The sequence below is a fragment of the Labeo rohita genome, unplaced genomic scaffold, assembly GCF_022985175.1.
Source record: "Labeo rohita strain BAU-BD-2019 unplaced genomic scaffold, IGBB_LRoh.1.0 scaffold_462, whole genome shotgun sequence".
Classification (NCBI taxonomy): Eukaryota; Metazoa; Chordata; class Actinopteri; order Cypriniformes; family Cyprinidae; genus Labeo; species Labeo rohita.
In genome coordinates this window covers 190-13,448 of record NW_026129382.1, presented here as the reverse complement: position 1 = coordinate 13,448, position 13,259 = coordinate 190, and the positions used below count along the sequence as shown (strand labels likewise).

At 34.9% G+C, this 13,259-nt stretch overlaps 1 protein-coding gene across 2 annotated transcripts; it reads left to right on the top strand.

The window, feature by feature from the left end:
• Positions 1–819: 819 nt before the first annotated feature.
• Positions 820–12,533, top strand: bpnt2 (3'(2'), 5'-bisphosphate nucleotidase 2). 2 transcript variants are annotated; one of them, XM_051103473.1, is made up of 5 exons: positions 820–1,511; positions 3,138–3,297; positions 3,550–3,645; positions 4,062–4,223; positions 11,223–12,533. In XM_051103473.1, exons 1-5 carry the CDS (start codon positions 1,173–1,175, stop codon positions 11,285–11,287), a joined length of 822 nt encoding a protein of 273 aa, XP_050959430.1. In that variant the 5' UTR covers positions 820–1,172; the 3' UTR covers positions 11,288–12,533. The 2 variants fall into 2 exon arrangements, with proteins under 2 accessions (XP_050959430.1, XP_050959431.1); XM_051103474.1 differs by lacking the exon at positions 11,223–12,533 and adding an exon at positions 8,897–8,937.
• The last annotated feature ends 726 nt before the right edge of the window (positions 12,534–13,259 follow it).

Sequence of the window (13,259 nt, the reverse complement as noted above, 5' to 3'; positions counted from 1 at the left end):
TTAAAAAAACAGAGTTGTGCTTTATCGTCGATTGCTACTTTCCAGTGTTATGCCCATTTTCGACCCCTGCCAAATTATTACCCTTCTCTCATTGAAATCACTACCTGATTGCCTAATCCTAACCCCACCCCTAATCATAACCCCTCCACCTAACCCTAGACCCTAACACCTAATCCAATACTACCAATACTAGTGGGATAGTAATCTGGCAGAGGCCAGAATTCGGCATAACACAGGCATGCACCATGTCTCTCATGCCTATTAAGTAGTGGTCCTGTTGGTGGTGAAAACGCAAGCTGGATCAGGGTGTTCGGTCCCAAATCATACCGTACTCTACTGAACAAATATGACATCCTGGTTAACAACATCCTTTTTCTGCTGGGAAAATTTTGTATATACATAAATTTAAGTAGCCTACTTGAAGGTGAAACCAACATTTTGCGCATTTTATGTTTCCTTCATTTTCTTTCTTATACAAGAGCCCTCAAAGTGATGAAAAAGAAAAATGCAATAAATCAGTCTTTTGTCCTTTATAGAAGATTATGATTTACAGGAATACCCCTAGCCCCCTATATATGTTTGTATTTCTTTCATGCACCTGTTCTTCTGTATATTCTAATGCAAAAATGGTAACAATGGCTGTTTGCTGAATTAAAACAAAACAAACAAACAAACAAACAAACAAACAAACAAACAAACAAAAAAAAAAAAAAAAACAAAAGGGGGACATTGGGACAGAGCACATTTCTCTGCAGAGGTTTGTGATGCTGAAGCAATAGAGGGCGCTATCTCGTGCTCAAAACAGTTTTCTATTCCTTCATGACCTGGAAGAAAAACGGAGTGTTAGTTTGGCCTTGCTTGACACAACGGTGGACGTGGAATGCATAGAGTATTACTCGTTGTCACAGCCATGGATCTGGCACTTCGAGAAAGCAGATATGTGTATTACGACTGAGGAATATATTACAAACCAATAAAGGAAGCTTTCGCTTGACCTAATCTGGCCAGAGAAGTAAATAAGTAACTTTTGATTGGCTAGAACGCTTTTCTGATCGTTTGCATTATTCTTGCCTTAAAATTACCTGCAAATGCTCGCCAAAGAGGAACACGTCTAGTTTAGCTGTTGCCCTGTTCTCATATTCATCGGCTTTGATCGCACGTCCGCCTTTGTGATGGCTCCGATGGGCATCCGACTGTCTCCACTCGGCATAGCCGTCTTCTGCTTACTGGGAGTCGGTGTGATCTATCACTTATACGCGGGAGTTTTATCCAGTAGGATAGCGTCGTTCAGACAGAAGAGGACTGTGGATCTGAGAGACCTGCTCGCGCTGTCTATGGAGGCTGCGGTGCAGGGCGGACGGGAGGTGAAGAGGATCAGGGAGGACAACACACTAGAGGAGAAATCAAAAGGCAAAACAAAAGAAGGGGCCAGTGAAAAACTCACGCTGGGTGATCTGAACTCCCACCGCAAGATGTTCTACCTGATCAAGAACACCTACCCTTATATACAGGTGATCTGAACTGGAGGATGGGATATGTTTTACCATGGTAACCATATTCTGTCCAAATTACTAGAGGGTCATTCCGTATCAACTCAACCAGAGGTCCCCGGCTCAATTTTTAGATTTTGCTAATATTTATTCTGAAGAAAGATGATTCTGAAGACATGTATAGTGATGAAAGCCAAAATATTAAATGTCATGGATGAATATTTACTGAGTAAATTTTGTAGAGGGAGGTCAAAACGGCAATTTTCACCTTAGATTCCAAGTGAAGTTGCTGGGTAAATATGACTTATGAAAGATGGCAGCATCATTATCTTATTTTTACTCAGAGATTAATAGTTTTATCAGTTAAATCTGTTGACTTTAGCAATCTTTGTTGAGATACTTTATCATCTACACCACTGGAGCTGTTTTCAGACGATCGTCTTTTGTAAGGTGAAGTTAGTGTAAATAGCCTCTGCCAGGCTATTGCCAGGCGGGCTATTTGCACTTGTAAATAGATACTCCCTTTTTTATTTGTGAACTAATGTACAGCTGTTCTTTTTAATAATCAACTTATTTCCGTGTCATCGTCATAAAAGCCCTGTAAACATTGTCACAGGCACAAAGATACATCTTTAATTTCATCAATGCTCACAAAAAACTGATACAGTCATCACATTTTCAAGTCATTTCATGTTTGATTTTGATAAGACACAAAGCATTGATATCTAAGCGGGGGGAGTTGTTTACTTTATAAGTTATCAATTACCTTTGTCTTTTTGTCTGATTTTAAATTTTTTTGCTTTAAATCAAAGTATGTAATGTGATTCACCTTGTAGCTGGTTGGTTTGTATTCAAGCCTGTTTCTGCCACAAAATTAAAAAAAAAAAAAAAACCTAGCACTGTGCAGTGAAATGGTATATGTAACACGGCTAGAACGCTGTTTGTTTTATAATTACATTTTTTGGTAAAAATTGAATTTACGGCATGAGTATTTACTGAGGGAGATCAGAATGACAATTTTCACCTGAGATTTGGAGCCAAATTACAGGAGGATACATGACTTTCTAATTTCTAAATGACTTTAGAAATATGGCCGCATAATTATATTATATTTACACAGAGATTGGTAGGTCTGGTAAAATCTTTGTCTTTAGCAATCTTTGTTGCATTATATGCCAGTGGTGACCATTCAAAACTAGGAAAAATCGTATGCTGCTATATTTCTCAAGTTGTTTTTACCCACCTGTAATTTAGCTCTGATTCTCAAGTGACAATTGTCATTTTGCCCCCCTATATAAAATAGTGGATTACTTAGTAAATATATATATCTGTGACATTTGATATGTTGGCTTTTATCGCTTTTTATGTTTGTCTTTCTACAATCAAGCAATCAATCAATCAATCAATCAAATATTTGTTTTCGAAATTTTGTTGATTTGACACAGAATGATCCAGTTACAATAAGTGATCATTTGTGATGATGTTGTTCAGTCCAAGGCTGTCTCATTCTTCACAGGTGTGTAATCCGGAAGATGTGTGGTTTTAGTTTCTATTCCTTTTTCGGTTCTTAACCACTAAATTGAGGGGAAGTAACAGAAACCGGCAAGTAAATGTTCTTAAAGTGTTTTTTTTTTTCTCTGTTTGCAGGTGAACTCAGAAGAACATGCCAATGCTGAGGGTGAGGCCACTGTGTGGACTCGCATCATTCCTGAAGAAATTCTGGCAAAGATCTCAGGGGGGAAAGAGGTTCCTGCAGAAAGGATCACAGTGTGGATTGATCCACTGGATGCCACTCAGGAATACACAGGTCTGGTGCAACTCTTTTTTTCCTAATATAAATCAGTTGTCTTTAAACTGCAGGTATTTCAGGAAAGAATCAGGAAGAAATATAATATCTTGAATCACATTATTAATGTAGATTATCTGTGTTTGATTTTTATTTTTTGGATTTGCAGTTGTATTGTGTACGTTTTGCTGTTGTTGTAGGAGGAACGGTTTTATGTTTCTTCAGTGCACAGGTGTTGTACCAGGATGTAAATCCTGTTTTTGCTTTCAACAGAAAATCTCCAGAAGTATGTCACCACTATGGTGTGTGTGGCTTTGGACGGGGATCCTGTTATAGGTGTGATTCACAAACCCTTCACTGGGTACACAGGTGTGTTAATTTTAGGTTTACAGGCATATTTAAAACCAGATTAGCGGGTGGCTTTTGATCCAGGATCCAGAAGGCATTTTGGGAGTGCTGTAATGTTAAGAGGATTTGTGGTTTTCCCAGATCTTTTTTTGCATGTTTTTTTGTCAGTTACTGGCAACAAGAAATATGTGATTCTTTGACAAGACCGTATTTAACATTTAACAATGTGTAATGAGTAAGTGTATTAACAGTATATTAACATAATAGTAATTGGCTTTTTTAAAGTATTATGATTTCTAGTGTTTTTAATGACAAGTATAATGATTCACATTATCTATAAGGGCAGTATTGACCATTATACCTATAGTTTTCTGTTCTGAACTTGTGTTTTTAATGAATTCACATTGTGGTGCTCAAACATGCGTTCTCATCCTCAGCATGGGGTTTTGTTGGAGAGGGATCTAATGTGGCACCTCGTGCTTCCTACAACACAAACTTTCCTAAGGTGATCGTTTCACGCTCTCACTCAGGCAAGGTGAAGAGCTTCGTTCAGGTGGCTTTTGGCAACAATACGGAAATTATACCAGCAGGGGGTGCAGGTACTGCATTCTGTAAATCATCACCTTTTGAGAAACAAAAAAATGCACACTACCATTCAAATGTTTGGGGTCAGCACAATTTTATTTGAACTAAAGTGACAGTAAAGTAGGCATGTGATGATATAAAATTTTCACGTTGCGATAATTGCAAAAGCTTTTATTACGGTATGTGGTATTATCACAATATTAAAATACATTGCAAAAGATTTTTGTCATAATACAGTATAACAGGTTTAATAAGTTTTCTTGTAACTAAAAGAACTGAACATTTAAAATACAATAAAGCAATACACAAAAAATGTATAAAGGAAACAAATGTTTCAAATAGATTAAAGTGCAAAAGAATTATTAAGAACAGTAGGTAGCACTTTACAATGAGGTCTCATTAGTTAACCTTAGGTAATGCATTAACATTAACAATGAGCAATAGCTACATTTGTTACAGAAGTTATTATTCTTTGTTAAAAATTACAACTGTTAGTTTATATTAGTGCAGGTCCGTTAAATAATACAGTTACTATTCTTGATTTTAATAGCACCAGTGTTGGGGAAAGTTACTTTTAAAAGTAATGCATTACAATTTTGCGTTACTCCCTAAAAAAAGTAACTAATCACGTTACTTTTTATGGAAAGTAATGCGTTATGTTACTTTTGCGTTACTTTTTAAATCTGGGCAGGGTTTGCTTTTTTGTTTTTAATATAAAACAATTCTAATGTAAAAGCCCTTTTACACCAAAAGTGAAATGAATTCACCTCAGGCTGAAAGAAAAGTACATTTATGCAGGAGATCACTGTTCAGCTATGAAAAAAATGAAGCACAAATGTTAGTTTATCTAAAGTAATTTTTGCTTATTGATATGGTTAAATTGCATCATCTAAGGTCAGCAGCAAAGACACTGGTTAATAAAATGGGATTAAATACATAAAGGATATTTGTTTTATTTAACATATTTAATTATTGCAGGGTTGCGTCATATTCTGAATTTGCATTTCACTGTTTTTACTCATTTTGAGGAATACTGAATCTGTTTTTTGTAAGTGAGATGAACTTAATGCATGTTCCCATTTAGTCTAGAATACAGTAACATCATGTTTACTCCCAATTTCCCAACAGGAGACTTGTCAATCAATAAATCGGGAAAAAAAGTGACTCAGATATTTTCTTAGAAATTTAGTAAAGTAATGCGTTACTTTACTAGTTACTCGAAAAAAGTAATATTATTACGTAACTCACGTTACTTGTAATGCGTTACCCCCAACACTGAATAGCACGCTATTAAATGTTGAAATTAGCTAAGATTAATAAATGCTTTAGAAGAATTTTTCATTGGCAGTTTATGTTGACTAATGTTAACTAATAGAGCCTTAATGTAAAGTCTGACCGAACAACAAAGAAAAAAAAAAATAAATAAAAACTTTCAAACAATATCTAGGGCATGTTGTAGTCCAGATGACAATGTAAAAAAGTGTGAAAATCAATAACCTAATAAGTCTAAGTGTTTAGGTATTTGGTGCTGTGATGAATAACATTGCAAATATAAAAATCTGAATGGTTGTTTGAAAGAAACAAGAGTTTGATCAGAAAGAAAAAGTAGTGCAACTGTTTTGTTACGGGTTACTAGAGTAACTGTTGACATTTTTGTAGAAAATATAATGAACATCTTTGCAGACACAAGCTTGTGTTGTTGCCAACTGCAAGTCAAGCCAAAAAAGACAATATACTGCTATTATACGTATGGCAAGCCGCTTTGGCTTTTATTAATTCACAGGATATGAATTATTGATATCAACAATTAAATTGTTACTAATTAAAATGCTAATTCTTGAAATCAGGAATTGGATTTTTACTAGTAAAAATGGCTATTTTTGATATCAGGAATTACATTTCCACTAGTAAAAATGTTAAAGGCACAATATGTCATTTTTCGCCACGAGAAGGCGCCTATTCAAAACAAACAAGAAAAAAAGTTGTAGTTTGATGACGCTGTGATTGAGTATGGAATCATGGTAGTTGTTGTCTTCATCCTCATAGCCGATGCAATCCGATGGAACTTTGGCAGAAATCATGAGCTAATGTATTAAAGATTTATTAAGGTCACTGTAGTATGAAGCAGGGTGGGGCTGAGTCGTAGAAGTGAGACGAGGCTGCTTAAGCGATTCTTAATGAGAGACGAGTGCGATACATGGCTCAAAAGCCACGGAGCTTTTATTATGCCACAGTTGACCGCTTACGCTTCTTCCGGTTATGCGTATGTAGAAAAAAAAGCTGCTCTGTTTTATCATACTAGATACATTTGAGTGTGTTGAAGTGTTGTTATAATGCTACTCTGTGTGTTCATCACCTGTCAAATGAACTTCATAACACAAGTGTATTTCGGGTTTCCATGTTTTCTACAAAATCAAAATGGAAAAATTGAGGGTGAATGACGTCATTGGCAGGTGACGCAATGACTCAGTACGGTACACTAGTTAAAATTGCTTATTTCTCTGGATTTAAACATTCTTTGAAACATTTAGGATAATACACAAGTCAGCAAAATATATAACACTGTTCTAGTGGTATTTGGATATTTTAATAAAGAATCTTACATGTTGTGCCTTTAATTCTTGATATCAACAATAACATCAATACTCGCAGAAATACAAATTCAACTTAAATTTAAACTATAGCAAAAATTATAATTTTTGATATCTGTAATTGTATTTTTTACTAGTTAAAGGTCACCATAGGCTGCCATTCAAACGCAATGGTTATACCAAGAATTGATTTCTTACTTTAAATTCCAATTTCACATATTAGAAATACAATTCCTACTAGTAAAAACCTTTGTCCATGTCTATTCTTGATATCAACAATTGAATTGCTACTAGTTAAAATGTTCATTTTTGCTATAAGTAACTTGTTTGTCACTAGTGCATATGCAGTAAATTTAAAGTGCTATGGGATGCAAAATCGGATTTGAACAGTTGCAGTATACAGTGTGGACAGTCAGTCATCTAGATCGGATTCCAATGGGATATGTACAGAAATCGAATTTGGACTGATAGTCTGAACTACGCATACAACGGTGTTGTGCATTTTACCCAGTTGATGAGAAAAATAGTCTTTTATTAAAATGTTTTCAAAAAATCAGAATAATTTGTAATAAATAATCATTCACGGTAGTATTTTGAAGTGCCCACAATAACAATACTGTGCATATTCATTATCGTGGTGTATCATATTACCAAATACCAGCACATGTCTAAAAAAAAAAAAAAAAACAAAATAATGTTGTTCTTTTAAACTTTATATTTATTAAAAAGTCCTGAAAAAAAACTGTTTAATGTTTTCCACAATTTTTTTTTGCGTTGGAAATAAGAATAAATCAAATACATTTTAAAATCAACATATTAGAATGTTATTTATTTATTTTTTTTTTTGGAAAGGCTCACCCAACACTAAAGACTCGAGTCATGGTACTGAAACATTTTTGACATCACATGAATGCATCACATTACTATTATTATTTTAAATATATATATTGCACTATAAACAAATATTTAAAAGTGTGCAAAAATTTCACATTTTACGGTTTTACTGCATTTATGATCAAATCACAGCCTTAGTGAGACTTTTTACAAAACAATTCAAAAATCAACCCCAAACTTTTGACTTTTGGTAGTGTATTAAATATTTTTGTTTTTGCAATACAGTATGAATATTTATTGAACAAAATCATTGTCATTGCACTATAAAAACATCATGTCATTTTGAGAACTCAAAACTTTCTTGTTGGTTTAAAAACTACTTATACTGAAGCCAGGCTGCTAAAATGACAGGATGTGGAATGTGCTTCTTTATGATGTAATAGTCTGGCTAAACACTGCCTCCACAGATGAAGATCAATGCCTGCTTCTACATTACTGTTTAGCCTCACCCACCTATTCGTGCATGTGATGTAAATAACGAGTAAATAGCAAACACAGGTCTACTCAGAAATCAAACAACACTGGGGGAAAAAAATAACTTGTTTAGTGAACTTAATTAAATTAAAGTAAACTTTTCCATGAAGTTAGTTCAGGTTCATACAAGACTAAAACAAGTTCAGTTAAAGAAATAATGTTTATTTGGCTCAACAAAACATTATTTCTTTAATTGAACTTTATTTAGTCTTGTTGTATGGATCAGAACTAATTGTGTGGAAAATTATTTACTTAATTTAATTTCATTGGACAAGTTATTTTTTTATATTTGGCAAAAAATGTTGGCAAAACTTTGTCTAATCTTCAGACCTCTTCTAAATCTCAGTAAGAACTCTAATTTTCTTTCATTAAAAACACTTAATTTTTGTCAACATGTTTCTTAATGTGACCCCATGCAAAGCATGCTGGGAACTACACATCCACTTTTCAGTTAGTTGTGTCAACAATGATTTATGTAGTCCCAACACAAAATTATTAAGCTCAATTAATTTTCACAAATTTAAGTGGATTGAACATTACGGAAATAAGTTAGGTAAGAAAATTTCAAGAATTTAGTTATTTCTGCCTATTTTAACAAAGTAATTTGAGCAAGCATTAAAAATCATGAATAAAGAATAAAGATGGCTCTAAAGACAAGAAGACGGTGTTCAGTGCCAAGTTGTGGAAAAACACTCTTTGCATTGCCTTCTTTCTGATCCCAACCTTAGGAAAGAGTGGACGAACTTCATTTTAAATGAAGTTACAGACCGCGTCAAGAACTTGGTGGGACATTCTACCAGAAACAAACATTTCCACTTAAAAAATCCTGGGGGGAAAAAATATATTTTTTCTTGCATCTGAATGTTGAGTCATATGGAGGACATGTTAAACTATGAGAAACACATATCATAACATCTCAGCATGTTTTTATTTTTGAATAAAATACACTTATACGCATTTCACCCCTAAAATGTCAGGCCCTGTCACAGACAGATTTGTATATGTTAGAATGGTTTGCTAATGAATGTCTTTGATACAAATAGCATTTTCTTATTGGTCACATGTCCCTGATTGTATTTAACATAGATTTGTAATTCCTATAAGAAATATAAGCAACTTTGTGTTGCTAATATTTTGCCCGCCAGGCAACTTATATTGTTGTAAAAAAATTACCTTTACATAGGATATTTTTACAAAAACACAGTAGTGGACATATACCCCCACTATTATCTACACAGTTAAAGAGATTAATTCATCAGTATTTCCTCAAATAGTACATCATAATTTCCTGTGTGACAGGATTGACCGTGGTGTGACGGGACTGACGTTGCTGTGACAGGGCCTGACTTTATGGATTTCATTGTAGAAAAAGCTGTGTTGTGTTCTTTACGTTTTGATAAGCATTCCTATTTTAAATTATTATTTTAATGTTAATGTAATATTAGACTACGGTAAAGTTCAGGCAAGGACATATAATAAGGACCTAATTCATTAGAATATAACTGACAACTGATATATTTTAAACATCTTTTTAATTCAATAAACTAATTTCATTTTATTTCAAAATAAAAACATATTTCATTTAAATGTAATCAACAGACATTTAACTGACTAGCACAATGTAAAGTCACTGTGGTACCACATCGTATTACGACTCGGTAATACAGGGTAATACAATGGTAATATCTACATTATTACTTAGGAAATTACATTGTAATAACGGAAATTGCATATGATTTCCTAGGTAATAATGTAGATATTACCATGCAGGGCTCAACGCTAAGGATTTTTCTACTGGTTCAAATTTTTACTTCTCCGGTCAAAATTTTCACTGGCCCTGCCACAAAAAAAAAAAAAAAAAAAAAAAATTCATTAAAAAAAAAACAAAAAAACAGTAGTCGTTGTTATCATTGTTTTTGACCATGTTATCTTTTATTTTAATAAATAAGCTTATATCAAAATAACATTAAAATTTTACATACCAACTAAATTGTACAATTCTCGATTCCAATTTCAATATCACAGCAAATCCTACTAGCCTAACAAATATAGAGTTCAAACATTAGTTGTTTATTCAAAAATTATTTTATTATTATTATTTTGTTATAAATGAAACAATGCCTAAATGAACGCAAATTCAGTCTCTGCTAGCAGGTGGCGCTTATGGAATAATGATACAGCGTATCCATGGTTACCGCTATAAACGAAGCAGCGTCATGCTTATGAAGACAACTTTAAATGCATTATACAGAGGCAAATGAAAAGAAAACGCCATGTAAACGTTTCTTAAAACAGTCAGTTCCCCTCAGAGATACATTAATATCAACCCCGTTTCAATATTGTGAACTGTGATCTCACTCTGCCTGCTGTAGTATTTTTTCTTTTTTGGCGTTCGTCTTCAGCGTCTCTGGCCTCTGTTAACGGATGTTCAAAGAGTTCATAATATTTCTACACACATGACAATTTGAAAAAATATTGCATGCAGTTTGTGTCCAAGGCCGGAACAGAGATGGGTTGAAATATGTCCAGTTGATCGGTGCATCTGTACTCCACTGTATAAATTTAAATATAGATTAATTATTCTAACAGCTACAAAGTTACTCAGGTATTTTGACATACTGTTGTAGGTTATCTGTCCCTCAGAGACGCGTCTTTCTGTGATCGTTTGAAATTTTAAATAAACGAGACTTAAAAACACGTGCAAATATTAAACTTTCGTGACGACGCAGCAGTGGCCCGATCGGGCCAGTGACAGATTCGTCAACTGTCCCAAGCGTCTTTCCCACTGGCCCTGGGCCATCGGGCACTCCTTATTGTCGAGCCCTGCCATGATATCACCTTGTTGTGATGTGAAGTGGTACTGTGATGGTAGCCTTTTCTAACCTTGAAGGCCCTGGCCCTGGCCCTGGAGCTGTGGCCTTTCCCTTAGGCCTAGTTTTTTTTCTGATGTTCTCTCCATAATTTGTCTTTGTGACTTGTGAATACTTTTCCTCTATCCTTTTTTCTGCTTCCATCTCTGCCTTTCTTTCTGAAGATGTTTCTCCTTTCTCTCAGGGTCTGCATTTAGTTGTGCCCGACATTGCCTTTGTCTCTCAGCTGCACTAAATGGAGTCATCTAAGTGTCTGAATCAGCCTGTCTGAAATGGAATAATTACAGTCATCATTACTCAAAGTTAATATAAATGACAATTATATCTACATATGTATTGAAATATCATTATTTATACTAAGTGCAACCCCAAAAGCAGTGCTACATAGGCCTAAGTAAAAGAGGGACAAAATGAAAATAAAAATTGATGGATGAATATAAAAAGCTGAATTTACAGTGTAATGTCTATTTATTAAAAATAATGTTTTACTATGGCATACTTTAAAAAAAAAACATATTATATGCAATAAAGGTCATAAAAAATAACAATGCCATTCATTTGTAAGGCCATATCACAGGACTGATGTGACAGGGCCTGACGGTTGGCCATTTTAAACTTTTAAACCTGACGGTTTGGGAAAATATAGCCGTGAATGAATGAATACTACTCCTACAAAAAACAACATGATGCCAACATACTGAAGATGTTAAATTGTGAGCGGATTTGGGATATCTTGAACGGTTGATTTATGGTGATTTATTAAAATAGCAGTAAAAAACATGACCGTAATTTTAAAATGCAGCATCCAAACACTTCAAATTTTTTTTACATACATAGAACTAGTAATTCAGAGAAATAAATGCTTAGTTTCATCGATATAAAATAGTCTAAAAAAAATAGAAAATTAAAAAACTATTCAACATTTGATCTCACTCTAACTCTCTCACTCTAACTCTGTGTCGGGGGATGGGATTAAGTCTGTGTATGTGTGTGTGTAAGTGTGACTGGGGGTAGTTGAGGGGCTGTGTGTGTGTGGGAGAGAGAGAGAGAGAGAGTGCATTTAAAATGCATTATCCTAACTCTTCACAACTTTTTACATATGAAAAACAGGTCATTCTTAGGAGATATGTTTATCATTTTTTCAGAGACCACAGAAACATTTAAAATACCACACTTGTAAACTAGCAGATGAAGACTGTAATACCAAGGATGAACACAAGATGACCTCATAGGATAAGGAATCTTTTTCAGCTCATTCTTAGTGTATCAGAATGACTTATAAGCACTTTGCTTTTAACGCTTTCATTGCTGTGACCCTTCAGTCCGAACTGCTACAGGGTTACTCTCAATGCATGTGCCGCGGGGCACCATTTTTCTGATGGCACCAGGGTTGCGGATGCGCTGGCGGCGAGGGCCCGTCCATCGCTGCTTGCAGCTATATTTAGGGCCCGAGCCCTGAAAGGGCGAGAGCCCTATTGTTTTTCGAAGGATTCTTCTTTATTAGGGCCCGAGCCCTAAAAGGGCGAAGGCCCTATTGATCCCCTAAACATTTTATTATTATTATTAGGGCCAGAGCCCTAAAAGGGCGAAGGCCCTATTGTTTTTCTAAGGATTATTAGGGCCCGAGCCCTAAAAGGGCGAAGGCCCTATTGATCCCCTAAGGATTATTATTATTAGGGCCCGAGCATATGAAAAACAAGTAATTCTTAGGAAATATGTTTGGCACGTTTTCAGAGACCGCAAAAACATTTAAAATATCACACTTGTAAACTGGCAGATGAAGACTGTAATTCCAAGGATGAACACAAGATGACCTCATAGGATAAGGAATCATTTTAACTCTAAGCCTATCTCAGTCTCATTGTATCAGAATGACTTAAAAGCATTTTGATTTTAACCCTTTCATTGCAGTAACCTTTCAATCCAAACTGGTACAGTGATGCTATTAATGCATGTGCCCGCTGGGCACCGTTTATCTGATGGCACCAGGGTTGCGGATGCGCTGGCGGCGAGGGCCCGTCATCGCTGCTTGCAGCTATATTTATTATTAGGGCCCGAAGCCCTGAAAGGGCGAAGGCCCTATTGATCCCCTAAGGATTATTATTATTATTATTATTATTATTATTATTATTATTTATTTATTTTTATTTTTATTTTTTTCCACCTTTCGGGGCATTTTGGGGGTCTTAACATACTCAAAAACTCGTGAAAATTGGCACAC